Here is a 26,217-nt window from a genome sequence, read left to right on the forward strand (position 1 = left end):
TATGCTATGCCACCGTCATATGAGGGCCTGTATGCCTGCATGGTACCACTCTACTGGTCTATGTCTGAGCCAACGTCGTGCTGCATTGATAACTTCCCCATCATCAAAATAGTGCTTCCCGCAGAGTGCATCCTTCATTGGACTGAACAGATGGAAGTCAGAAGACGCAAGTTACGGGCTGTAGGGTGGATGAGGAAGAACAATCCACAGACGTTTTGTGAGCTCCTGTCGAGTGCACAGACTTGTGTGAGGTCTTGCATTGTCGTAGAGAAGGCTCACCATGCTTTTGTCCACTGGCAGGTCTCCGTACACATTCTGCAAGCACCTAAGAATAACTGTGATGCCCTGGCTTTCCACCAAAAGAAACTTGATAACTCCTCTCTGTTTGGTACACACCTATGTTACAGACATCATTTTGAAGGCTTGTTATAGTACTGCCACGTATCGAAAATTAATGAAACTCTACAAGATAAAGCGGAAATATTCAAAGTTGTCCCAAACAAAATTCAATTTTTTTAAAACCGAAATTGGTCGAGAAATAAAATGTGTTGCATTATTTATTGAACGCCCCTCATATATATATAGATTTTTAACTTTAACAGAACTGTTACTCACGGCAGTGGAGCCTCGTCCTTGAGGCTGTTGGACCTGGTCCGAGATTGATAGTTGACCCGGATAAATTTGTATGCATTGTTGACGTCCTTATCAAATATTTCCTCACTGAACTTCTGTAATGCCTCATCAGGAACTTTCCCAACTGTAGCTCCTAGAATCATAAAAACCAAATGAATTCAGTAAAATATTTACAACAAAGAACAAGATAACAAGACAGTAGAATACCATTTACCCAGCTCAAACAAGACAAGAACTGATCAGGATGACCAAACTCTAGAACAACATAAGCTCAACGGACAAACAATTAGTCACTCCTGGAGAAATCATTGCAAGTATCATTTAATACTATTTAAACCCACCTCAGGACTTGATAACTGCCTAGATTCAGTTAGGAATCGAGTCCACAAGGTTGCGCAAGTACATCACATCCAGGTTAAGTCACTCACTGAGGATTAGATTGCACAAATTCCACCAAATGGCGGGGATGCTGCTCTTAGCACTTTACCCGCTGTTCCATCGCCTCCCACAGATTTTCAATGTGGTTCAAGTCAGGTGATTTTGCAGGCCAATTGAGATGTTAGGGTGGGGGAGTGTTCATAAAACCAGTTACATATGCATCCAGTCTAATGAACTTTGCTGTCCTCTTGAAAAATTGGGGTACCAATAGCATATCATAGCATACTCATCATGCAGATGTTGACTGAAAGGGAACACTTGGATGAATTCCGACAACAAACTGCGGCATACCATAACGTGCTTCTTAATAAATCTCCATAAAACCATTAAAAAGGGCAGGCAAAACAATATGCCTACGACAGGCATATCAAGACGAGTAATCTGACCTATTTATAATGAAAGCACAGGTCCTGTAGTAGTAGTAGTAGTAGTAGTAGTAGTAGTAGTAGTAGTAGTAGTAGTAGTAGTAGTAGTAGTAGTAGTTAACGTCCTTCATGAGTTTGATTTAGAAGATAAATCCCTTACATTAATCAAGGAGACATTGACAAACACCTCATCCCAAGTTAAATTCATAGATGAAATCTCAGAACCATTTGAGATAAAAATGAGCCTGAGTGGCTTTCACCACTGCTGTTTAATTGTATCCTGAAAAATGTAATCAGAGAATGGAGATCAAGAACAACTGAAAGGGGAGAAGAGAACGGGATACAGAGAGGATGTGGAAAAAGTTCAATCATATTCAATTGCCTAGCTTTCACAGAAGATGTAGTACTCCTAGCTGACAATCTACACTCAGCCACAAAACAAGTAGAGGAGTTATAAAATGTGGCCACCAAAACTGGTTTAAGAATATCTTCTGTAAAAGCTGCATTTATGGTCTCAGAGAAAACAGATCTCACAGACAGAATCAAAACCAAATTTGGGGAAATCCACCATGTTCAGGAATTCCAGTACGTGGGAGAAATTCTCACCCCGAATGGAAATGAGAAAGAATCTATAAATAGAAGGGTGGGAAATGTGGAAATGTCTTTCACACTATGTCATCTATCAGGGATGAGTTCACTGAAGCTAACATAAGATGTAACATTAGACAGATCACTGACATATAGAAGTCACATAGAAAAAACAGCAGCCAAACTTAAGACCCAGAATAATCTGCTGAGCAAGTTAGCTGGAACTTCACGGGGAGCTGATGCCAATACTTTGCAAACTACCACCTTGGCCATGGTGTATTCTACAGCTGATCCATCACCCGTAGATCTTCAGACAGTATATCCTCAGCCTTCTTGAAAGTAGATCTCTGTACTGTTAGGTTTATATCATCGGCATAAATGAATTTCCGAGCTGTAGTTTCTGGAATATCATGGATGTACATATTGAACAGTATAGGGGCTAAGACTGAACCCTGCAGTAAGCCGTTATTCAATTTATGAAATCTACTCCTGGAATTTTCAGAGATTACCTGGAATTATCAATGAGAGTAATCACCTTAAGACAAGGTACAATCTTGATGAGCTTCAGGAGGAGACCCTCTCTCCAGACAGTATCATAGGCCACTGACAGATCAAGGAAGACAGAAACATTTTTTAATTTCTTCTCAAAACCATCTCCAGATATGATGTTAAGGCAAGGACTTGATCACTACAGTCTCGCTTGGGGCGGAACCCAGCTTGCTCTATTGGGATCAGGTGTTCAATTGCAGGAGCTATCCAATCCATTACTCTTGTCATGGTTTCTGTTGCGTGATGTAACCGCATTCCATCTGAACAACTTAGAGGCTACTTATCAACCTAAGATATGGTTCAAGAATCAACTTCCCCACTGGTTTTCTTGATTTCAGCCTAGTTGTAGTGTGCTGCTTTATATCTTGATGTATAGGAAGGACCTCATTCTTCACTATTCTGCACCATAAGCTAGTAAGTGCTTGTTGTCTCCTTATATGAGGGGGAGAGATATTGCAAAGGACAGGTAACCATTGCACTGGAGTTGAGTACAGCGTGCCGGATACAATACGCATAGCCTGGCGAAGTTGGATAACAATTAGATTGCAGTGAGAGCTATTTAACCATATTCCGGCACAATACTCAGCCCGGCCATGCTTCTAGGTGCAATACTTCAGAAGATATTAATTATTTTGAGAGAAATGCAATTACAGCTTTCACTAATGTTCTTACCCTCTGTACAAAGTTTTCATGACATCGAGTGGTGAAGACGCCAACTGCTGCATAACATAGTTTGTTAAGAAGACCAATAGGTAGCGCAAGAAGTCAAAACATAGAAATGCAACTTTTTTTTTTTTTTTTTTTTTGCTAGGGGCTTTACGTCGCACCGACACAGATAGGTCTTATGGCGACGATGGGATAGGAAAGGCTTAGGAGTTGGAAGGATGCAAGCTCACAGCCGCGCGCCTCTACGCGCACGGCCAACTCGCCCGGTAAATGCAACTTTTATACCACGAATACATTTGTTTAGATCTGCTTAAAATTGTCTCAGTCATGTATTTACTTTGAACCACCTTGTGCGACTTAACTTAGTTCTCAGATAGTTTTCACAACTTTGGTACACAGTATTACTCATTTGTATTACGTCCTTATATATTTGTTTTTCTTCCAAAGTCATCAACACTAGATATCTTGGGACACTGTCATATGCTTTTTCTATATCTACAAAAGTCAATACTATATCTTCCCCATAAATAAGTACCTACAGTGAGTCTCTCTCACACCGAGCTCGATAGCTGCAGTCGCTTAAGTGCGGCCAGTATCCAGTAATCGGAAGATAGTGGGTTCGAGCCCCACTGTCGGCAGTCCCTGAAAATGGTTTTCCATGGTTTCCCATTTTCACACCGGGCAAATGCCGGGGCTGTAACTTAATTAAAGCCACGGCCACTTCGTTCCACTTCCTAGACCTTTCTTATCCTATCGTCCCATAAGACCTATCTGTGTCTGTGCGACGTAAAACAAATAGCAAAAAAAAAAAAAAAAGTTTCATCGGTTGGTTGGCAGGTGCGCCCAGCGTATCTGCCTCACTTCGCAGTTTAGGTCCGTGCTTACAACGTGTATTAAGTGTCGATCTGTCGCTCCAACAGTTCTCGAGTTGTAAAGTGTTGCTTCGGGGTATAATTCTCATAATGCCTCCACATGTGTACACGGTAGAGGAAAGGGTATTTATGTACAATAATTATGTGAAAACACATTCTTGCAGGGAGGTCATTAGGTGATTTATAACACAATTTCCAGGCATACTCCCTCCACATAGAGAACCGTGCGGAAACTCGTAAACAAATTGAGAAGAACTGGTTCTTTACTTGACAAGAAGCAAAGTGTTAAAAAAGTGTACTTAATGAGGAAAAGTAATTTTTTTTTTTTTTTTTTTTTGCTAGTTGCTTTACGTCGTGCTGACACAGATAGGTCTTATGGCGACGATGGGACAGGGAAGGGCTGGGAGTGGGAAGGAAGCGGCCGTGGCCTTAATTAAGGTACAGCCCCAGCATTTGCCTGGTGTGAAAATGGGAAACCACGGAAAACCATTTTCAGGGCCGCCGACAGTGGGGTTCGAACCTACTATCTCCCGAATACTGGATACTGGCCGCACTTAAGCGACTGCAGCTATCGAGCTCGGTGGAAAAGTAAATGAAATTGCAGAAAGATTAGAACATACGCCTAGAAGTGTAGACCTACTTAATGAGGAAAAGTAAATGAAATTGCAGAAAGATTAGAACATACGCCTACAAAATCCGTAAGACAACTTGGACAAGAAGCTGGGGAATCGAAGAGCTCAGCATGGCGGGGTACGAAAATGTTAAAATAGCCTCAATTAGGAAGATGAACTCATGCGTATGAATAAGGTGTCATAAAGTACAAACTTTCTTTCTTGATTATTGATTACTTAATTTTAATCGTTATCTCATGTCGTGCACGGATAAAGGGAACGAAGTGCTGTCCCTGTTACTATGCCGTGGAGTGGGGAGTGATGGGTCAACGGAAGGCAGATAAGCTGGGCGTGCCTGCAGACCAACTTATGAGAGAAACTCACTGTATTATAATATGGAGCAAAATTGTTAATTTATTTAGCAGACTTACTAGAAAAACAAGCATGAACAGATTAAATGGAAATTATGATGATAATGAGAAAATTACAGATAGGTGGAAAATCTGAGGTAAATCAAATATCTGACTGAAATAAAAAAAATCTAATATATTTGATTTCTTAAAAATAAATCACTTCCTTTGCCAACTCTGCGAAGAACCAAGGAAGATTCCTACTTTCAATTTTTCTTGTATGCAAGAGATTAACAAAGTGTTTACTGACAAAAAGCCACCACGCAAACAGGTAATTCTGTTCGTACAATACTATCTTATTATCACCAGGTTCTTGGAAACAACACTATCTTTGCTTGTTCAATAGGATAAAAATAATAACAAGAACACTATTTCACTAGCCGATTACAATCCAAGAATGGACGGATTTCATTTTGAAGAGTTGGCAATGCAGCACAAAACAAGAGCAGGATGTTATTACCATTTATTATCACCAGGTTCTTGGAAACAACAAGAGAAACTAATGTCACTGATGGAATTATAATGACTTTACCCTATTTCCACACTGTTTCAAGGAGTGCCCACGCACTGATTCCTATCTAAATGTGATGCTTTCATTTATTCATTATTAGTTATTAATCACCTGTAATACCAAAGTCATTGTAATGTTTACAGCTGATCAGCTCCTCAAAAGTGAAAGAAGATTCACCAGAAGTTGCATAAATAAAAAATACCAGGTCACCTTCCTAATGAAACTGTCTATCGACAAATTGACCCAATCACTAGCACAATTAATAAGAAAAGAATCTCGTATTTCTTTGACATCTTGAGACTGCCAGGAAACCAGATTTTTCAACAATAAGTGATGAGAAATCTTGGAAGGAAGATGGAAGGACAATGGATCCATGAAATTCAGCAAGATTTCGATAATAATAATAATAATAATAATAATAATAATAATAATAATAATAATAATAATAATAATAATAATAATAATAATAATAATAATAATAATAATAATAATAATAATGTTATTGTTTTTTTTACATCGCTGCAAGATCTCAAAAGTAGCTGGACTCGAGATAGTAGATGCAGAGAACAAAAATAAAATTAACACCCTGTGTAAGACCTACATTTTTTCAGCAGTAATGACACATAGAAGGGCTATAGCAATTTGAGACTAAGTGACAAAAGTACGATTGGAACGAACGAAAAAGTACTGGGCATACTGTAAGAACCAAACAGTACAACCTCAAAGAGAAAGTGAATGTGCAATGACAAGTGGTCCAATGTGGCCAAAGTTAATACTAATATTAATCTTTTCTTCAGCATTCGTCCCTCCTGCTAGTGGGATCCACTACATGGATTCATTGTCTCCATTTAGTTCTGACCTGGCCATGTCAGGGTGGAAATGGACGCTCTTCAGTCAGATCTTTGTGAAGGGTATCGGCCCACTGCCGTTTTGGTTGTCCTTTTCATCTCCTACCGGTGACTTCTAACATGTAACCCGTCTTTGCGATAGTGTCTGTACCTGCCCTTAGTAAATGTCCAAACCATCATAAACGACTCTTGCGCATTTTTTCTTGAATCGGTGCAACACCAAATCTCTCTCTGATGGATTCAATGGAGATGCGATCCAGTTTAGTGACGCCAGCTGTCCATCTCACCATCTTAGTCTCCACGATACCTACTGTTGATAAACTTAACCATAATAGGTATTTGCATTTGTTCTTGTACTGACTTGTTTAAAGGTATTAAAAACAGTATTCAAACATAGTACATTCCCTTCATCAGTGAAACATGTTTGAATAAATGATTTTCAATTGTAAAAGTAAAGTGTATTGACAGGGTCGACCAAGCACATACTATTTTAAATAGTTTTTAATAGCTCGATAACACCTAGTCAACGTTCTGTCTCAGTCGTAGTTGGCCAACATTCGCAACCATACAGTGCAACAGGTCGGATGACAGTAAGCTAGGTGTTTGATTTTTGAGATTATCTTTCATCCTCCGGTCACAAGCGACGGCAGTAGTTGTTCACCATTTCATCCCAGCTGTGGATATCCTTCTCTTCGACAAGTCAGCCATCATCAGCGATCGTGGAGCCAAGGTACTTCAATATTGTCACTTGCGGCAGGTTAAAACAGTTGTTAAACTTCTTATGATGTTATGAAAAGTGCTAATTTGTTTATTGTGATGTTTCTGACTCGTAAATAAACCATCTAAATGGAAATTTTCCAACAGTAGTATGTATGTGCTTACTGTCTTATCAAAATAATAGATCACTCAAAGGAGGGAGATTTTGCGAATACATCAAAGTTCTCCTTCCTTTTTATTTCATTGAGGTTGTCAGCTTTGAATGTGACATACATACTACGAGTTTGGCTCTTAACCCTTAACAACGTGCACATATTATCTGTAACACTAACGTCAGTGTTAGGTCTCAGCGACTGCTTAAAACATTAAAGCCCAAATCATTTTACTATACGTTTAATTTGCAGTGAAACTGCATGAACAATACATGAAAATACAAAAAAAAAGAACATGGTGCAATCTCAAATAGGATGATAGACTCTAAAGAAAGCAGTATGCATTTTGCTTCAAATAGAAGTCTGCCTGAATTTCTACCAATTACAGAATGTCTATTTTGAGGACTATTATTCATGTTAGGAAACACAAATCACTTTGTTAATGGGCCTATTTATAAACTTTTAAGTGGAAAACTATAAAACACATGTTAAAACCGTAATTGAATTTCTGCTACAGGAAATATATAAGATGTAATAGAATATGGTTACGTTCTCCTCCTCCCCATTCCCTACGTCTTGTGAAGGGTATGGCAACTGTCTGCAACACAATCCTCCTCCAGTTGTTGGGATCTTTTGCTGCAGCAGTTTGAAAATTGTTATCAGTAGTTAGGCAGATCTGTTCAGCTTCTGGTCTCCTACCATTTAATTTTCCCTCTATCAGCAAGGGTTCGAAATTGTTTCTTCTTACTATGAGGCCAAAATATGATGATCCTCTCATTGATGAAGTAGTGTAATTGCTATGGTAGAGTTAGCAGCCAGTTCTTTAATTGAAATGAATACATTACAAATACTGTGCTCATTACTGATAAATTATTTCATTATCTTTGGACAAATAATACCAAAGCATCTCATTTCATGCGATTCGATTATAAATTCACAAACTGAAATCTGGGTAACAGCGCACAGGTGAACTGCCTAGTCTTTGCGGACAATATAGGGATAGTAGTATCAAAGTTTATGATTTTCATGTTCCGTATTGATGACAATATAATTATTGTAGATAAATGAGGTAATCCACCGAATCAATACAATATAAAAAAGTACTTCAATTTATTTTAATCGTTGTACTAGTTTTGGCCTAATGGGGCCGATGACCTAGATGTTTGGTCCCTTTAAACAAGCATCATCATCATCATCATCTGCAGAGAAAGACAAGGGCCACGAAGGGCGTGAAAATGAAAGGCTCCCCAGGCCTCGAGTGTTCTAACACCATTGGGGTCAGATAGGATACATGAAAGTGAGGAGCCTAGCACAAGTAAGTGTAAGCAATGCCAGGACTCAGCTGAGAGTCCCGTGGTCGCCAACCCACGCTCCTAAGTTAAGAGACCTTGGAGCCCCATTTAGTCGCTTCTTACGAGAGGCAGGGGATACTGTGGGTGTAATTCTACCACCCTCACCCACAGGGGGAAGTTAAATGAGATGAAATGAATGACATTATATACGATAGTAGGAAGGGAGAGGGTGAAACCCGGTGCCGGCACATAGCCTACTCCTGTCGAATAGACCAAGGCTTTACAGTAGCATAGTCAGGATCGACCAATAGTGGGGGGTTATATAGGGTCCGTTTTTTAGCTCGCTCCGCAGCACCACTCAGAGCAATATATCTCTCGGCAAATGAGTCACCCACCAAGCTCGATAGCTGCAGTCGCTTAAGTGCGGCCAGTATCCAGTATTCAGGAGATAGTAGGTTCGAACCCCACTGTCGGCAGCCCTGAAAATGGTTTTCCGTGGTTTCCCATTTTCACACCAGGCAAATGCTGGGGCTGTACCTTAATTAAGGCCACGTCCGCTTCCTTCCCAGTCCTAGCCCTTTCCTGTCCCATCGTCGCCATAAGACCTGTCTGTGTCGGTGTGACGTAAAGCAACTAGCAAAAAAAAATGAGTCAACCGGCTATCGCCTTCCATGCGTGTTCCCCTGACACATGGAACAAGCCATAAAAAAGACCCTGTAGTTACAAAAATGATGATATAATACAATGAAGGTACTTGTGTGTGTGAGAGAGAGAAAGCCTGGCACAAGTAAGTGTAAGCAATGCCAGGACTCAGCTGAGGGTTGTGGGTGACATTCATGAGTGTCATCATAAGGACACTGATATACGTGAATTTTGTTGATATTCAGATTGTTGTACCGGTACACTACAAAATTTTACATTAAAATACAGAATAAGAACAATATGATCAAGGTGAACAGTTTTACAGAGAATAGTCTGTTCAGATTACAATCTAAAATCCAACTTTTGAGGCTTCTTAGAAAACAGATTCAAGATATCTGTTGGTTTTACAATTATGTCCCTGTGAATGTTCAAAAGAGCAGTAGTGGCCAGTCCTTAAGTACTCCTGGACAGTGTCCTCCCTAGAAAACAAAAAGTTTTTTTTTAATTTTCTCTCAACATCTGAAGTCATATATTGGGTTTGAATAATGCTAAGAAAATTACATTTCATTGTGAAACTGTAAATTCTCATCAATAAGGAAGACTGTTCGTCAATAAGTTATCAAACTTAGGTGACTGACTTTCATCGCGCAGTTCACTGCTAAATGTTTTCAGGTTGAAGATAAGGCATGGACTCTTGACCTTCCGTGCGAGGATGTAGTGTCAGTGAGGGGGTTGAGATGTAAGTGGGGAAGCAGTAAAGATGTCCTCACAAACCCCTAAACGAGCATGCTCCAGACAAATCTCCATGGTTGCATACAATAAAATTAAACAATAATTTATGATGTTGTTCGATGTGTCATTTATATTTTAAGAAGAAAAATAACAATTAATTATATTGAAATGTAACATAAGGGATCGGGAATTTTGATTGGCATTTTGTGAGGGTTGGCAGCAGTGGTTTAGTTTGTTTTCACACGGTGTACTTGAATGAGTCAGTAGCAAAGAAAGATTTGTGGGAAAAAGTACTGTGGCTGCCGCCCCCCCCCCCCCCTCGACCTTTTGAGTCAACCGGCGGCCATCGAAAAAGAGCCACCCCATTGACTTTCACTTGTTTATTGTCAGTTTCTGTTTATGTTATTTTGTAAAAATTCCATGGGGGTTAACCCCAGTAACCCCTCCCCCCCCCCCCCCCTTTTGGCTACTCCCCTGAGCTTTTATGTACCCATCCGACGCACGAATCACCATCAACAGCGTCATGATCTCCCTCTACATGAGCACTGAGGAGAGGTTTGGAATTTGATCCAGGCTTTTGGCACCTAATCTAGTGATTAGAAATTGTATACCGCCATCTTCCCTACCCTCCGGCTAACCACGGTGTCAGACTTTTTTTTTTTTTTTTTTTTTGCGCCGCACCGACAAAGATAGGTCTTATGGCGACGATGGGATAGGAAAGGCCTAGGAATGGGAAGGAAGCGGCCGTGGTCTTTACTAAGGTACAGCCCCAGCATTTGCCTGGTGTGAAAATGAGAAACCACGCAAAACAATCATAAGGGCTGCCGACAGTGGGGTTCGAACCCACTATCTTCTGGATGCAAGCTCACAGCTGCGCGCCCCTAACCGCACGGCCAACTCGCCCGGTCCTTAACGATCATGACCACCAGGCGGGCTACGTTAAAACTATATTGATGTCGCACAAATTGCGAGTCCCTGGGAGTAACTTCGTGAATATTACAAACCTTATCACAATATGAATATTTGTAGGCTTAAACAAATAAAAGTATACCACACTGTCAGATAGCCTTTCTTTATTCGTTTTAGTTTCAATTACATTAACCTCCTAAAAAGAATTTGCATGGCCATTTCCCTAAACAAATGAAATTAAACTGGTTGGAAAATAACACAGTTGGCAACAATGACAAATTCCCAATCAAATATTTAGCAACGATATATTTTTAAAATACGCATACATTTGTAATAATAATAACAGAAATCATATACTAGGGATGCTTCACCGTTCAGAACTAATGTGCTATAAATAAACATGATCCCAAATGTTATACAGTACGGTTAGACTGTTAGACTGCGTACAGAGCGAAGAGAGGGAATCCCAGCCGAGAAAAAATGTCCTTCGGAATGTTACAATTCTAGAGGTTATGTTAGAATATTAGTATATCGCTATAAAAATAAAGTTTATCAACCACGTAAGTTATAGACACTGTGAATGAACGGAGATTAATCCTTCGCACAGTCTTTCAATAAAGGAAGCGGCAGATGACAGGACGATCTGGAAATGTTTTATGGCAACTGATCAGTCTTTAGGACTGTAAACCAATGATGTACAATACAGTATACTGTTTCAACAGTATAATTATTTTCTCTTTTCTTTGACATCATAAACAAGTAACAATGACCTTGGCATCCATGCCTACTCAAGTTTCACTTGTCCTTACTATGGCCTTGACTTTATTTCGAGCCGTGAAGGCCCATTATTACGACAATCTTAAGCATTATATTTATGTTCGAAGGAAGAAACGTATAAAAAAGAAGTCTGAGTTACATTATTTTTTATCAGATAATACACTGACCATAACAAACGGATAAAATTAGATTAGCCGTTCTCTATATTAAAGAAAAAACATGTAACTTTGAAAAACTAGTTTTCTTCAACGGTTATGCCTGAAAATGTAAAACATACCGTACGAGACTACGCGACCAAAAGTACCGGTACGATGGTGTTTACAAAGAGACACAAACAGCTTTCTTTTTAAATTTATGTTAAATATATCATATGGATTAGAAGTGGGCTGCGGTACCGTCCCTTATAATAATAATACTTTATTAACGGAAATATAGATAACAATACCGCGTTTCGTTGGGATCAACAACCAGATCCGAGTATCAACATACCGTAGTACCGGTACACATGCAAACAGAATGCTGTTTTCAACAAAATGTCTTGGGTTCACTTACCCCACACGACAGCTAGAGTCGAGACAAATAGCAGTATAAGACAAACACCCTTCATCGTAGAGTTCTGCAACACGAATTATCTAACCTCTCACAGCAAGCGAAACGTGCGAGATGTAGGGTAGGGAGAGGGGGGGGGGGGGGTATGCGCGGTGCGGTTCGGCTTGGCCTCGCCTTCCTCACTAATCATCGGCACCAACATAACATGACGTCAGTTTCTCGCTGACCTGCAGCATTCCCTTTTTTATTCGCCCTGTTTTTCTTCAGCTTGTTGAGCTGTTCCATCACCGGTCAGATGTTGTTTTTTCTTACACAAAGAATGTTCTTACATACACCATGATTATACAGAACCAGTCTCGTGTTTACTTGTACCTTCACAATACCACAAACAAGGCTCGCAACACCCGCTTTGACGTACAGTAGGTATTGTCCCTCGGATACCGAGCTGAACCCAGCAATAATAATAATAATAATAATAATAATAATAATAATAATAATAATAATAATCGTATAGCACCAGCTACCAAGTTGCAGGCCCTCTGAAGTAGCGCCAGCAGAAATATACTGGAGGTTCCTGTGGCTGAGTGGATTTAATTTTATCCGGTGACATCGAGTGATAGGCCGCCTCTGTGGTGTAGTGGTCAGCGTGATTAGCTGCCATCCCCGGAGGCCTGGTTCGATTCCCGACTCTGCCACGAAATTTTAAAAGTGGTACGAGGGCTGCAACGGGATCCACTCAGTTTTCCCACTTCTTCTCCAGGCAAATACCAGGATGGTACCTAACTTAAGGCCACGGCCGCTTCCTTTCCTCTTCCGTATATATTCCTTCCAACCCCCTCCCCCCCCCCCAAAGGCCCCTGTTCAGCATAGCAGGTGAGGCTGCCTGGACGAGGTACTGGTCATCCTCCCCAGTTGTATCCCCGACCCAAAGTCTGACGCTCCAGGACACTGCCCTGAGGCGCAGAGTCCGAGGGGAAAACCAACCCTGGAGGTTAAACAGATCAGGAAAGAAAGAAAGAAAGTTAGAAAGAAGACATCGAGTGATCGGTAACATGCATACAACAATAGCATGGAGTGCTGAGGTTACTGGCAGCCCTTGAAAGGTGCACTACCACAGTCGGAAACGGGAACGAACCCGCGAACTTGGGACCATGAGTCGGACTGATCCACAGAGGCCGGCAGGGTTGTCAGATATCTGAAATCAAAACACGGGACAGATATGCGATCGAGGAAATCAACGGGCTCGTATTCTACAAGTCATAAACTTCGTTTCGAAACGATACGCGTATTATTGTGTTGACATCATAGTGCATTTTATAAATGCATGCTTAACTCAGAGTAAAACTTACAGCACCGAGCAAGTTGGCCACACGGTTTGGGTCATGTAACTTGTATTCGGGAGACGATCGGTTCGAACCCCGCTGTGGGGAGCCCAAAGATGGTTTTCCGTGATTTCCCATTTTACACCAGGCAAATGCTGGGGCTGTAGCCTTTCCTAAGGCCATGGTCGATTCAAATCTTAGCCCTTTTCTATCCCATCGTCACCGTAAGAACCTTCTTCTGTCGGTGCGACGTAAAACAAATAGGAAAACTTTGTCTATTTATTCATACCAGTTCTTTCAATTTTATTTTCATTTCTTTGAAGTACTATTAACAGTTTTTTTGTCATTCCTAGCAATTTCATAAACATCTGACATTGAAGAAAAATTTACAGCAATGAACAGCTCAGACCTAATCAAATCAACAAAATATAATAATTCTCACAGCTGACAATTTCACACGAACATGTGGTGGACTCGGACTATCTCAGGTAGCTGTCCACTATTACGCGTCTTATTCGTCAGGATGAACAACCCGAGAACTTCAAACAATAACAAACAATGTTTATAAATCTACGAACTCACACCAGATAAAGAAACCAAGAAGTGAAGAAATCTATCCTCTTTGAAACAAAGAAGAAAAGCTGTTGGTACTTATCAGAGATGATGATGATGATCATTGTTGTTTTAAGGGGCCTAACATCGAAGGTCATCGGCCCCTATCAGAGATGGAAAAACTGGTGTATTTCTCTCGAGGTTCAAAATGCGGGACAGTTGCCGTCCCGAATAGGAACGTACGGGACGTGGGACATTTAAGACGAAAACAGTACCGTCCCGTAAAATCCAGGCGTCTGGCAACACTGGTTGTGGGATAGGGACACAACGTTAGGTCAGTGTGGGATGAGGAGAAAACAACAAACATGAAAACACAAAAAGAACGAGGACAATCTCCACATCTCCATACAGCGCCATTTACAAATAAATTGCCTCTCCTCATCAACTGCATAATAATTTCTTCTCGGTCCCCACAAGCTCGTTTCTGCTTCCCAGCTTCACGAAGAGGGCGGGCATCTTGACAGATCTTCAGTCTTGATCTGGGAAGTGTGGAATGATGAGAAAGCCAGATATATATGAGTCAAAATGATACTCATACACTAGGGAATCTGCCTGCTGTCATTTCTCGATGGATACAGTTTATTTTGCATCCATCTCTTGGCACAGGCCAGAGCAAAGTGTAGCTTCCACCGGAAGTCCCGGTCTCATCCATGGCTGTGGCAATATGGAAGCTGCTGGGGTGTGGGTGGAGTTGAGTAATAACATTCAGGGCACAACCAGTGTGTCCAAGTGTTATGAAAGGTGTTGCTCATAGGGTTAGTCGTGCCACAATAGCACTATCTGGCCCAGTGAGGAAAGCAATGGCAAACTACTTCACTCCTCGTCTTGCCTAGTACGCCTCATTTTGGTGCTGCCATTTGTTTTTGTGCTTTCCCTATAACTGCATAACTTTTGGTGGTGCTATTTGAGGATCCAACCAGCCTCTGGGCTGATGACCTAACAGACACAGACACACTAGGAAAAACTTTCTTTATTTGGATTCAACAAAAAATATCATTGTTCCTTTATGTTTGTCTTGGTTGTGTTTTAACAAAGACACATGTCTCTTCTAAGGTATAAAATAAATTAATGTTTACAAAGAAAGTTCATAAGTTAATCTTAAACGTGCATGAAATATACTGCACCTGCAGGTGGTTCCTTAGCAATCTCGAATAAGACAATGTTTTAATAGTCAATACTTTGTAGGATACCCTTTAGCACTTTCACAAAAAAAAGCCGTTTTCAGACCGTTGTTCGAAAAATAACAATAATCTTAAGATGGTCTAGCCACGTGCAGATTTGGCAATGCAGGCTCGCAAAACCCACTTGAATTCGTCCGCGAAGCGATCTGATTGGCTAACTTCAGCACCTGATAACGGCGCGAGGTATCGATTTTCAATTTATTCATCAGTATGACCAACTCTCTAACGCTCGTATACCCGGTTCACGTGGTTTCCGACCGCTCTGTATAGAAAGAGAACGCCTTAACTGACGAGATGTATAGTTGGGCCCCTGGGAGTTGGAGTCTGACATTAGAGCGGCGAAAGCAGTAACTGCGAAGTACGCTGCGTTGTCATAGTTACCTCCATCTGCGGCATATCACCTTTCATACAGGCTGAGTGTTTAATAAAACACGTTGGCCTAATGCAAATTAATAAACTTTGACCCGTTCCTAAGCTCGTGCTAATGATTCCAGCATTTAAGACAGAACACGTCATTGCCGATAAATATGAGGTTTCATAATCACTGAACTGTCAATAACCTCAACAAATGCACATATTTAATACAGAACAGAACCGTACAACTATCCACCGATTAACTTACAAAAATAAACTAGCAACGGAAATAATATTCAGAAACCAAACATGTAAATACATAAAGCAGCAAAAACTAATACAGCTTACACAATACCCCCTTCGAATAATAGCACAAAAGCGACTGAGAGCAAGCCAGACCACGTGGCGATAGTTTCCTTAACACGTTCCTCGCGTTTCGGATCTCCATGTGTCCCGAAGCATATTAAGCCTACTCTTATCCGTCGGTGCGAACTTCACAAAATTGCGGAGTAGCCTAAGCAATTACGTGCCAGTTACAAATATCCGATAACTAACGGCATAGTGTTCCTATTGAAGTAACTGCTAGTTTCGATCGGCCCACTCGAAGGATTTTTTTTTTTTTTTTTTTTTTTTTCCGTTCATATCGCTTCGTGTCAGCCTGTGTTCGGATTGTTGTCTAATCTAATCTATATTTTTACGTGGGGGCCGCTAATGCGGTTACGGTGAATGAAGCTTACAATGTTGCTGCCTTCAGATGGCAGATTTCTGTTTAATACGAGGAGTACCACTCTTCTGACATCTCGTGTAACCTATTTCTTTCAACATTGCTCTCAGGTAAACCAGCTATCACAGATTTGCTGCACGAACAAATCTAATGATTCGCTCCGGAATCAAAACAACAAAACTGGCTTTGTCTTTCATGACTACCGAGCTCGATAGCTGCAGTCGCTTAAGTGCGGCCAGTATCCAGTATTCAGGAGATAGTAGGTTCGAATCCCACTGTCGGCAGCCCTGAAAATGTTTTTCCGTGGTTTCTCACTTTCACACCAGGCAAATGCTGGGGCTGTACCTTAATTAAGGCCACGGCCGTTTCCTTCCCACTCCTAGCCCTTCCTTGTCCCATCGTCGCCATAAGACCTATCTGTGTCGGTGCGACATAAAGCAAGTAGCAAAAAAAAAAAAAAAAAAAAAAAGTCTTTCATGACTGATGGATGTGTATATTAAATACCTGGTCTTAGATAATTACATACTTATTTACCAATTTACCAGTTTAATTGAAACCAAAATAGAGGTATGAAATGTCGTATGGCTTTTAGTGCCGGGATATCCCAGGACGGGTTCGGCTCGCCAGGTGCAGGTCTTCCTAGTTGACTCCCGTAGGCGACCTGCGCGTCATGATGAGGATGAAATGATGATGAAGACAACACATACACCCAGCCCCCGTGCCATTGGAATTAACCAATTAAGGTTAAAATCCCCGACCCGGCCGGGAATCGAACCCGGGACCCTCTGAACCGAAGGCCAGTACGCTGACCGTTCAGCCAACGAGTCGGACACCAAAATAGAGGTGTATTCCTGTTAATAATGTTATTGAAATTTATTTCTAATTAAAAAAGAAATGTGTTGATCAAATTAAAGCTGCTAACTTTTTATTTAAATGGTTTATAATTCCATAAACATTTCTTAATATACATAGTTTAAACAAAAGAATACATTTTCATTGTATAAATAATATATTCATACTGATGAATACCTGAAAGTTCAACAACTTCCCCAACATCTTCAGTGGTGTGGTCTGACATAAGCTATCTATATATATAAAATAAGAGTTTTGTCTGTACATTGCTCAGAATTTGAAAAGAATGGTATTTCTGCATCAGTCATGTCTACAGTAACAAGGAAATGCATTTTTTTACTTTTCCGTAATGTCTGTCTGTCTGTCTGTCTGTCTGTCTGTCTGTCTGTCTGTCTGTCTGTCTGTCTGTCTGTCTGTCTGTGTGTATGTATGTATGTATGTATGTATGTATGTATGTACACGCATCACGAGAAAACGGCTGAAGAGAATTTAATGAAAATCGGTATGAAAAGTTGGGGTATGAGCCACTACAATCTAGGCTCTAAATCATTTTATTCACGCTGAGTGAAATGGTAGTTTAGGGGAAAGCCTAAAATTTAATTCTCAAATATTTACATTATTAGTGGTCCTATCGACAAATACTGCGTAACTAAAGATATATAGAATTAAATTCCGATCATTTATATCTTATACATTTTTACCGTACCGGCTATGATAACATAGATATTCATGAATTTGTATTTTTGTTGCTAACTCTATATCAGTGCCGAGCCACGAGAAAATGGGTTACCACAATTTAATGAAAGTAGGTATAGGCCTATAGAGTCGGGGAATAAGAAAGTACAGTCTAAGCTATAAAAAATGTTATTAACCCGGGATGAACTTGTAGTTTAGGGGAAGGTGTCTAAAATGTAATTTTTAAATACCTATGTCATTGGTCCTATCGAAAAGTACTACATAACAAAAGTTATAGAGAATAAAATTTCCGATCATTTATGTTTTATTCAGTTTTACCATATCGTCTATGATAAGAGTGATAGGGGCATATTTCAGAGTCGAAAGAAAACAAAATGTGAAGGCTACAATATCGAAAGCGCGTAACAGTGATCAACAATAACATTACACTGACCATTGTTTGTTGTGACGTTCTTTGTCTCTTATGGTGCCACTCATCTCCGATAGATGGGATTACTGCTGCGTACCGAGTTTAACAGCCTTACTGAATATTGGCGGGAAATAGGTGGAGAGTTACGTAACTTTCTTCTTTAGCATGCCATTTCTCTGGTTCATACATTTTCTGATAATACTGGCACGTAACACATTGGTTCATCATAGTATTCAAGCTATTCGATCCCTACTCTGACGCGTTTTTTGAATGAGCTGTGTCACTGGCCGTGTGCACACTTAAGGCACAGCCTCACTTAGTAGTAGTAGTAGTAGTAGTATAACCTGGTATAAAATTACAATTACGGCCTATTCCAAATTATAGCACCACAACTCATTAAATAACTCAAAATTCAACCCTGAAAAGAGCCGTTTCTTAATAAAAACTTCTTCCTCTTCATTTCATTAAATTCTTCATTAATTTTATTCCAAATTAGCAGCGAAGAGGGGGTTTCTCCTCTGGCCTGGAGGAAAAATTTGCCTCCAAATAAGATAGAGTTTTCCGCGGCCAGTGAAGTGAATTGAGATTTTCCGACTCTTCGGGAACTCCTATCAAACAGATGAGTAAGAGGGCATAGTTTTTGCCCTGGGACTCAACATTATTCGCCCCCTTCTCCCGTCTTCACCCCCCCCCCCCCACCACCACCCGAAATTAAAGAGTGTTCACGGCTCGCGGCTGTCTGCGGCCTGGTTATTCCAGCTCTGGAACTTCGGACTGTTAGAGTGGCAGCGTAGTACTGTTCGTTAAAAGTGAGAAAACATGCGGTTTTTAATTTGATCGAGTATTTCATATGATAGCATTGCTTTTAATCGCGAGATTCCTACTGGCGTCATTGTACTGATCTCTGTTGATTTCAGTTGTGAAAACTGTTGTAAACAAGGTTGGGTTTACAAAAAGCACAACTTCTTTATTTGCTTCACATGTAAAATTACAATATTTACACTAACACAACTGAAAGTTATCTCGAAGCAAATTGAACTGTGAATTTGGAGAAAGAGTCTGTCTTTGTACACTATATACACGTTGGAGTATTCACGTTCACTACTATTTCGGAAAGATAGTCTTTGTGACATGAAAAGTTCTTGATAGTCGAAAACTATCAGAAGCACTGACGTAAATATCTCAGAGAGTCCTTCCTTGTTGAAGTGTCTGAGTTCATTAACGTAAGTTCAATGACTGAAGAGTTCCTACTTAGCGAAACTAAGTCGATAATGGGAGCTTGCATTAGCTAGGGAATGATAGTGGCATATAATGGTAAGACTGGGCATGGACAGCGGAATAGGCAAGAGGAGCGGTGACCCGAGGTGAGACCTCTTACTGCCAGAAATTCAGTCCACCTGGCCGAAGCACATTTTCAAGAGGAGTAGCCTCCGTGCTCGACGTAGGGTGTATTCTGGAGCTGGACACCGGGGTCAGTGGGCGTCTGGACAGGCTAGGAGCTCCTTTATATAGCACACACGACGTTCCAGGCACGCGCACTGAGGGCTGCGCGTCGAGGCTCGAAGAATAACACACTGGCACGCGTGTAGCTGGCTGGCGGATCGAGAAGGGAGCGACGGACATACAACAAAAACCACTAAGACAGCCTTTCTGAGGATGTAAAAAGGCAGGTGGAGATTAAGTGTAATGAAAACTCCCCGACTTGATTGTGACTGATGGTAGGCAAAGGGCCTACCATTACAATAAAGATTCCCTAACCCAGTCTTCCCAAAAGAAAAGACGTTTAGTGACTTTCCCATCACGTTTCTAGGGTAGCGTTAAGAGCTATGCAATTTAATACAATCTTGCTCATAACGTGTACACTACCTAACCTAGAATTCTGTATACAGTGTAGAATTCCATAGCGAAGCACGGGTACATCAGTTAGTTTAAGTATAACATCAACAAGGTCAACATAATCATCCATAAAACAGTGCGCTCCGTAGAGTAACCTAACCTAACCCCATGACACTACAGCCCTTGAAGGGCCTTGACCTACCAAGCAACCGCTGCTCAGCAGTTTACGAGGTGTCGTGTGGTCAGCACGACGAATCTTCTCGGCCGTTATTCTTGGCTTTCTAGACCGGGGCTGCTATCTCACCGTCAGATAGCTCCTCACAATTCTAATCACGTAGGCTGAGTGGACCTCGAACCAGCCCTCGGATCCAGGTAAACATCCCTGACCTGGCCGTGAATCGAACTCGGGGCCTCCGGGTAACAGGCAGACACGCTATCCCTACACCACGGGGCCGGCTTCCGTAGAGTACCACAATAAAATTAATAAAACGACAGCCTACGAGGAGATTGCAAGAGAAATATCTCAAGGAAGTGGACATCTTTTATGTTTATTACTAAACGGTAACCTATAAATAAACACCATCAGCAATGTTCAATTTATAACGATCGTCGCATATTATTATTATTATTATTATTATTATTATTATTATTTACAAGTTGCTTTACGTCGCATGGACACAGAGAGGTCTTATGGCGACGATGGGATAGGAAAAGGCTACTAATGGGAAGGAAGCGGTCGCGGCCTAGTTTAAGGTACAGCCTGGTGTGAAAATAGTAAAACACGGAAAACCATCTTCAGGATGGCTGACAGTGGGGTTTGAACCCACTATCTCCCGAATACTGGATACAGGCCACACTTAAGCGACTGCAGCTATCGAGCTCGGTTTTATTATTATTATTATTATTATTATTATTATTAATCCTTAATACGTTTTAATGTAATAAGATACGAATTTCCATTGCATTGCTATCATTTTTACTCAGTTCATGTGAGTAAAGGCAATATAACATAACCTCTGCAAATGATGCTATGTTATGTTTATTTTTCCCAATGCAAATTATGCTTTATTGCGGATTTTTCTTCTTTTTAAGAATCTATCCCACTGATAGACCAAGAACCACAACTGTTGCTTGCCTTTCCTCCACGTTAAAATAAAATCCTATCAAACCTTGCCGAATCTTTTCAAATCTTGTCAAACCTTCAGCAGTGTTGAAGAGTCTTTGACAAGGAAAAATGTAATGGTGTACAACAGCATAGCCGTCTACAGTACATAAGGAAATCATTTTTAAGAAAAGGCTAGCTAAAATGGTAGAGAATCTGCCACCCGGTCGACTGCCCTAAATGCAGATAATTGATGTACTACAGACGGCTATAACAGCAGGCATAACACTTTGTGTGTTCAGCTTGTTTTCTTCGCAACGCCCAATATATCAGAAAAAAAGCTGGGAGCATACTTCAAGGCCGCCTTGTTCTGCACGGAGCACTGACTCGTTCCCTGGTGAACCAAGACCAACTACAATACTCTGGTGAACTATGATAACAATACAGCAGATGATTTTTGGCCAGGGTCTGGAATTTGATGACCTAATAAACGCCAGCAAAATACCGTATTTGACATGGTGTGAGGCAGGGTTCCATCCCTATACTCACATTTACTATTTGATATTATTCGAACTGAATATTTGATTCACAGATTTAGGGATCCGACACTTCAAAAATGAAGATATCTGCCAAAGGAAGGCAAGGACCACGAAGGGTGTGAAATTGAAAGACTCCCTAGTTCTCGGAAACCTAATACCGTCGGAGTCAGAAAGGAACAAGAGTTGATCAAGGGTGGTCGGATAGTATAGATGAAAGGGGGAAGCCTGGCACTAGTAAGTGGAAGCAATGCCAGGACTCGGCTAACGGCCCCGTGGTCGCCAACCCAGGCTCCAAAGTTCAGAGACCCTGGGGCTGGAATGGAATGGCATATGGTTTTCAGTGCCGGGAGTGTCCGAGGACAAGTTCGGCTCGTCATGTGCAGGTCTTTTGATTTGACTCCCGTAGGCGTCCTGCGTGTGATGAAGATAAAATTACCCAGTCCCCGTGCCAGGGGAATTAACCAACGACAGGCAGGGGATACCACCCTCACCCACAAGGGGAGTAATCCTGTGAGCTTGCATTCAAGGAGATAATGGATTCGAATCCTATCGTCGGCAGCCCTGAAGATGGTTTTCCGTAGTTTCCCATTTTCACACCAGGCAAATGCTGGGGCTGTACCTTAATTAAGGCTACGGCCGCTTCCTTCCAACTCCTAGGCCTTTCCTATCCCATCGTCGCCATAAGACCTATCTGTGACGGTGCGACGAAAAGCCCCTAGCAAAAAAAAAGAAGATGGTTTTCTGTGGTTTCCCAATTTCACACCAGGAAAATGCTGGAGCTATACCTTAATTTAATCGATTATTTCAGAAAGCAGTCAAGTACCAAAAAATGAAAAAATGAGTTAATTGCAGAATATGTTACTAGGAAGGTATACGCATATTTTGCTGCTGAAACCAGTCAAGAAACGTCCTCCTATAATGGTCAGGCATTACGTTGAATTTCGTATTTAGTTCAGAAACCAGTTAAGTGACATCACTTGGCTGGTTTCTGCAGTAAACTGCTGGTACATTTTGTGATGTGCCGCACCTTGCCGGTTGGCACTGCTGCTCTGAAACCAGAACAGCCAGCTGTTCATATTGTCATTGTTGTGTTTCTGGAATCTGAACAACTGATTGAAAAAGTGTTTCTCTTGTTTAGTGCAGTGTTTTTATAATAGTAGTGATAGCTTATATCTGAATGTTCACAAGACGAACCTGTATCAAAAAGGAAACGAGGAGTGGTAGACACACAAACTCACACGCGTAATATTATTCGAAATGCCAGGATAAAAGGAGACGGTCATCTTTCTTACTCAGGAAAGGAAATACCTGGTCTGAGCCCTACATTATTCTTTGTTATTGTTTGTTTTATGTGCCCATCAATATCAAGAAGATACGTGACCTAAATGCCTTAAAACCTTACATGATAGGATATGAACAGTTTTAGGACAGCATTTTACAATGGCCTACTGCAGGGACAGAATATGGTGTGGAGTTTGTTTATGAGGATTAATTACCTCCTGTCATAATAAGCAGGCATTGCTGATTTCATCCTTTTAATAATTATATTTGTAGTCTAAACCTATGCAATTATTTTCTGTTTCCACAAATATGGAGTTTATGACAAAATCCTTTCAAAATTCAATAATTATCCCACAAAAATATGTTTGCAACACTCGTTTATTTCAGAAACCAGTTAAGTGGAAAATGTTTCGGATATTTTTACAGCAAAGTTAATAAGCACAAAATAGTTTTCCTTAGATAGAAAGTATTAAATGGCACAATACTTTCAAGCTAAAATATTAAATCCCCTACCATAACATTTCGTCTGTTGCTAGACAGTTTTTTTTTCATTTTCCCAAAAATGACAGACTTGGCGCTTAACTGGTTTCTGAAATAATCGATTCAATTAAGGCCACGACCTCAACAGTAATCCGACGAGCTAGAATTCGGGAGGTAGTGGTTTTGAGTACCTCTGTCGCCGAAAGCCGTAACGTTAAACAAGTAGCAAAAAACAAAAACCCCGCAGTTACAACGACCACCACCACACCATATTCTTTTTGGGGCTACCTCCATTGGGAAGCAGTTATGTAAATAAAAAATATAAGTGATCATAAACCGAATACTTATCACCTTCTCCAATACAGCATCTACCACGGTAGCTAAAGCTACCGTGGCATCTAGGCCTACCTCTCAGTCGTAGTATCGGAGCAAGCATTAAACTGAATGAAAAATTGTGGTACATTACCTGACATGACTAAACAATGCAGCAGGAAGCAGCCTTTTGTGAGATCGATAACGTAAACAAGTGTTCCAATAGCACTTTGTTTAGTGGCGTAGTCTTAATACTTGGATTTTATTAATATGTCGTGGGCATTGTCTGGCTCAAAATGCCATGTCAGCGCAATCCTCCTGATGTGATAGTGACTACTTGTCAATTATCTTTTATCTCCTGTGTAGTGATAAAGTGCTTGGGCGAGTCGTTAGCTTTGTTCGTGCAGCAAAACTGTGGCGTGATTTTTACAAGAGCGTATGCGCGAGTTAGGAACAGTTGGAAACGGTCTCAGATTCTTTCCTGCACGAACGGTCACGTAGTAATAATTATTGTCGTTAGATGTCAGTACCTTTCCCAATTTATTTCTATTGGATTTGCTTGATTGATTGATTGATTGATTGATTGATTGAGGTTGTGATCTAGTGAAAGTAATATTAATATGTATCTAGTTTATTGCAGTACCTAGACTTACTTACAAAGGGCACTAGAAACATTTTGTAATGTGAGTGAACGCTTTATACTTTTTCAAAATAATTTACACCACACTCAATACACTTCTCCGTACGTCGAAACCAGCCACTGAACCAACACTGCCACTTTTATTTGGTTACATTTTCACACTCTTCATCCCACGCTGCGAGGCTGAACCAACTCTGCCGCTTTTCTTCGGTTACATTTTCACACTCTTGATCTCTCGCTGCCAGAAGCTCCTCGTCGGATGCAAAACGCCGCCCTTTCAGCTTCATCTTCACTTCTGGGAAGAGTGCGAAGTCGCATGGGGCAAGGTCAGGACTGTATGGAGGGTGATCAAGCACAGTCAACCCTGATCTGGCAAGGAAATCCATTGTTACATTAGCATGACGTGCAGGAGCATTGTCGTGATGCAAGAGCCAAGTGTTGAGCCGTGACCTTGGACGGAGCTGCTCGAGAGCCTGGATGACCTGAGGCAGACAAGTCTCACTGTACCACTTCGCAGTAACTGTCCTTTGTGTTTCTAGCATAACCCGAGTCAGGATGCCCCGTTTAGTAAAGAATACTGCAATCATCCTTTTCTTCACTGACCTTGACTTTCGTACAGTCACAGGAGTAACCTCATCTCCAAACAGCCACACCTTGTTCTGGGATTTTGTTGAGACATCGTAATAATAAAGCCAAGTTTCGTCACCTGTAACGATGCTATTGACGTTACGCGAAGTCTCATTTTCAAACTGTTTTAGCATTTTTTGACACCATTTCACTCGATGTGCCCTTTGTTCCTCTGAAAGTGAATGGGGATGGTCGTGTAGAACTGAATGAATAGCTGGTGCAGGGATGTGGAGGGTCTCTTCTACCTGCCGATATGTCAACCGCTTCTCTTGCTGCAACATTTTCCTCACAGCTTCAATGTTTTCCTCAGTCACTGATTCAGACGGTCGCCCAGAACGAGAATCGCCTTCAACCCAAAATTTCCCCTCTGGAACTCTTTGTACCAGCGGAAAATTGTTGTTCGATGTGGGCAGCCTTTCCCCAGCACAGGAGTCATTTCCTCCAGGCACTGGTCAACAGTTAATCCACGAGCAAAATTGTAGCGGATAATTGCGCGATATTCACCTTTAGACCACACTGACATCTTAACTTGATTTCAATCCCACTGCTTGGTAACAACTGGTGTGGAGGTGGCGCCTTGCTGTCTTCTAGACCGCTTTTCACCCCTCTTTTCATCCCTCACCATAACAGGGGTGTCCAGCCAACCGTTTTTGCATATTGCAAAACTGTCCTAGTGCCCTTTGTACAGAGCCATAGCACACTGAAAGAATCGTACTCTAAGACGGGCTCTCGCTCTCAGCTCATTTGAAAATAATACCCATTTGCATTCGCTGTCCTCTGCTTACAGGGAGGTTTAAATAATATGGATTTATCTGCACTGTTAAACAGGTAGTCAAAACATAATTCCAAAATAACTAGCTAGTAAATAGGTAGGCTATTAGGTTCTTCTATGTATTCGTTTAATGAATCAATATTGTAACTTAGTTGACATTCGACAATTAATTCGACTCAACTCTCTAGCCTACCGTATGAATATGAGTCAAGCTTCT

General features: G+C 41.0%; 1 protein-coding gene across 2 annotated transcripts in view; it reads right to left on the minus strand.

The window, feature by feature from the left end:
• Positions 1 to 24,205, minus strand: part of LOC136884518 (endoribonuclease CG2145) — a 44,049-nt gene extending 19,844 nt beyond the window's left edge. The window contains exons 1-2 of one of the 2 annotated variants that reach the window (XM_067156747.2): positions 24,116 to 24,205; positions 616 to 766 (exon numbers count right to left, since the gene is read on the minus strand). In XM_067156747.2, the coding sequence (XP_067012848.2) occupies positions 616 to 766; positions 24,116 to 24,122 (158 nt within the window). In that variant the 5' untranslated portion in view covers positions 24,123 to 24,205. Of the gene's footprint in view, positions 1 to 615; positions 767 to 12,264; positions 12,394 to 24,115 lie in introns of those variants that run through there. The other variant, XM_067156746.2, reaches the window with a different exon arrangement.
• Between the last annotated feature and the right edge of the window lie 2,012 nt (positions 24,206 to 26,217).

This window comes from Anabrus simplex, chromosome 12 (genome assembly GCF_040414725.1).
Source record: "Anabrus simplex isolate iqAnaSimp1 chromosome 12, ASM4041472v1, whole genome shotgun sequence".
Taxonomy (NCBI): Eukaryota; Metazoa; Arthropoda; class Insecta; order Orthoptera; family Tettigoniidae; genus Anabrus; species Anabrus simplex.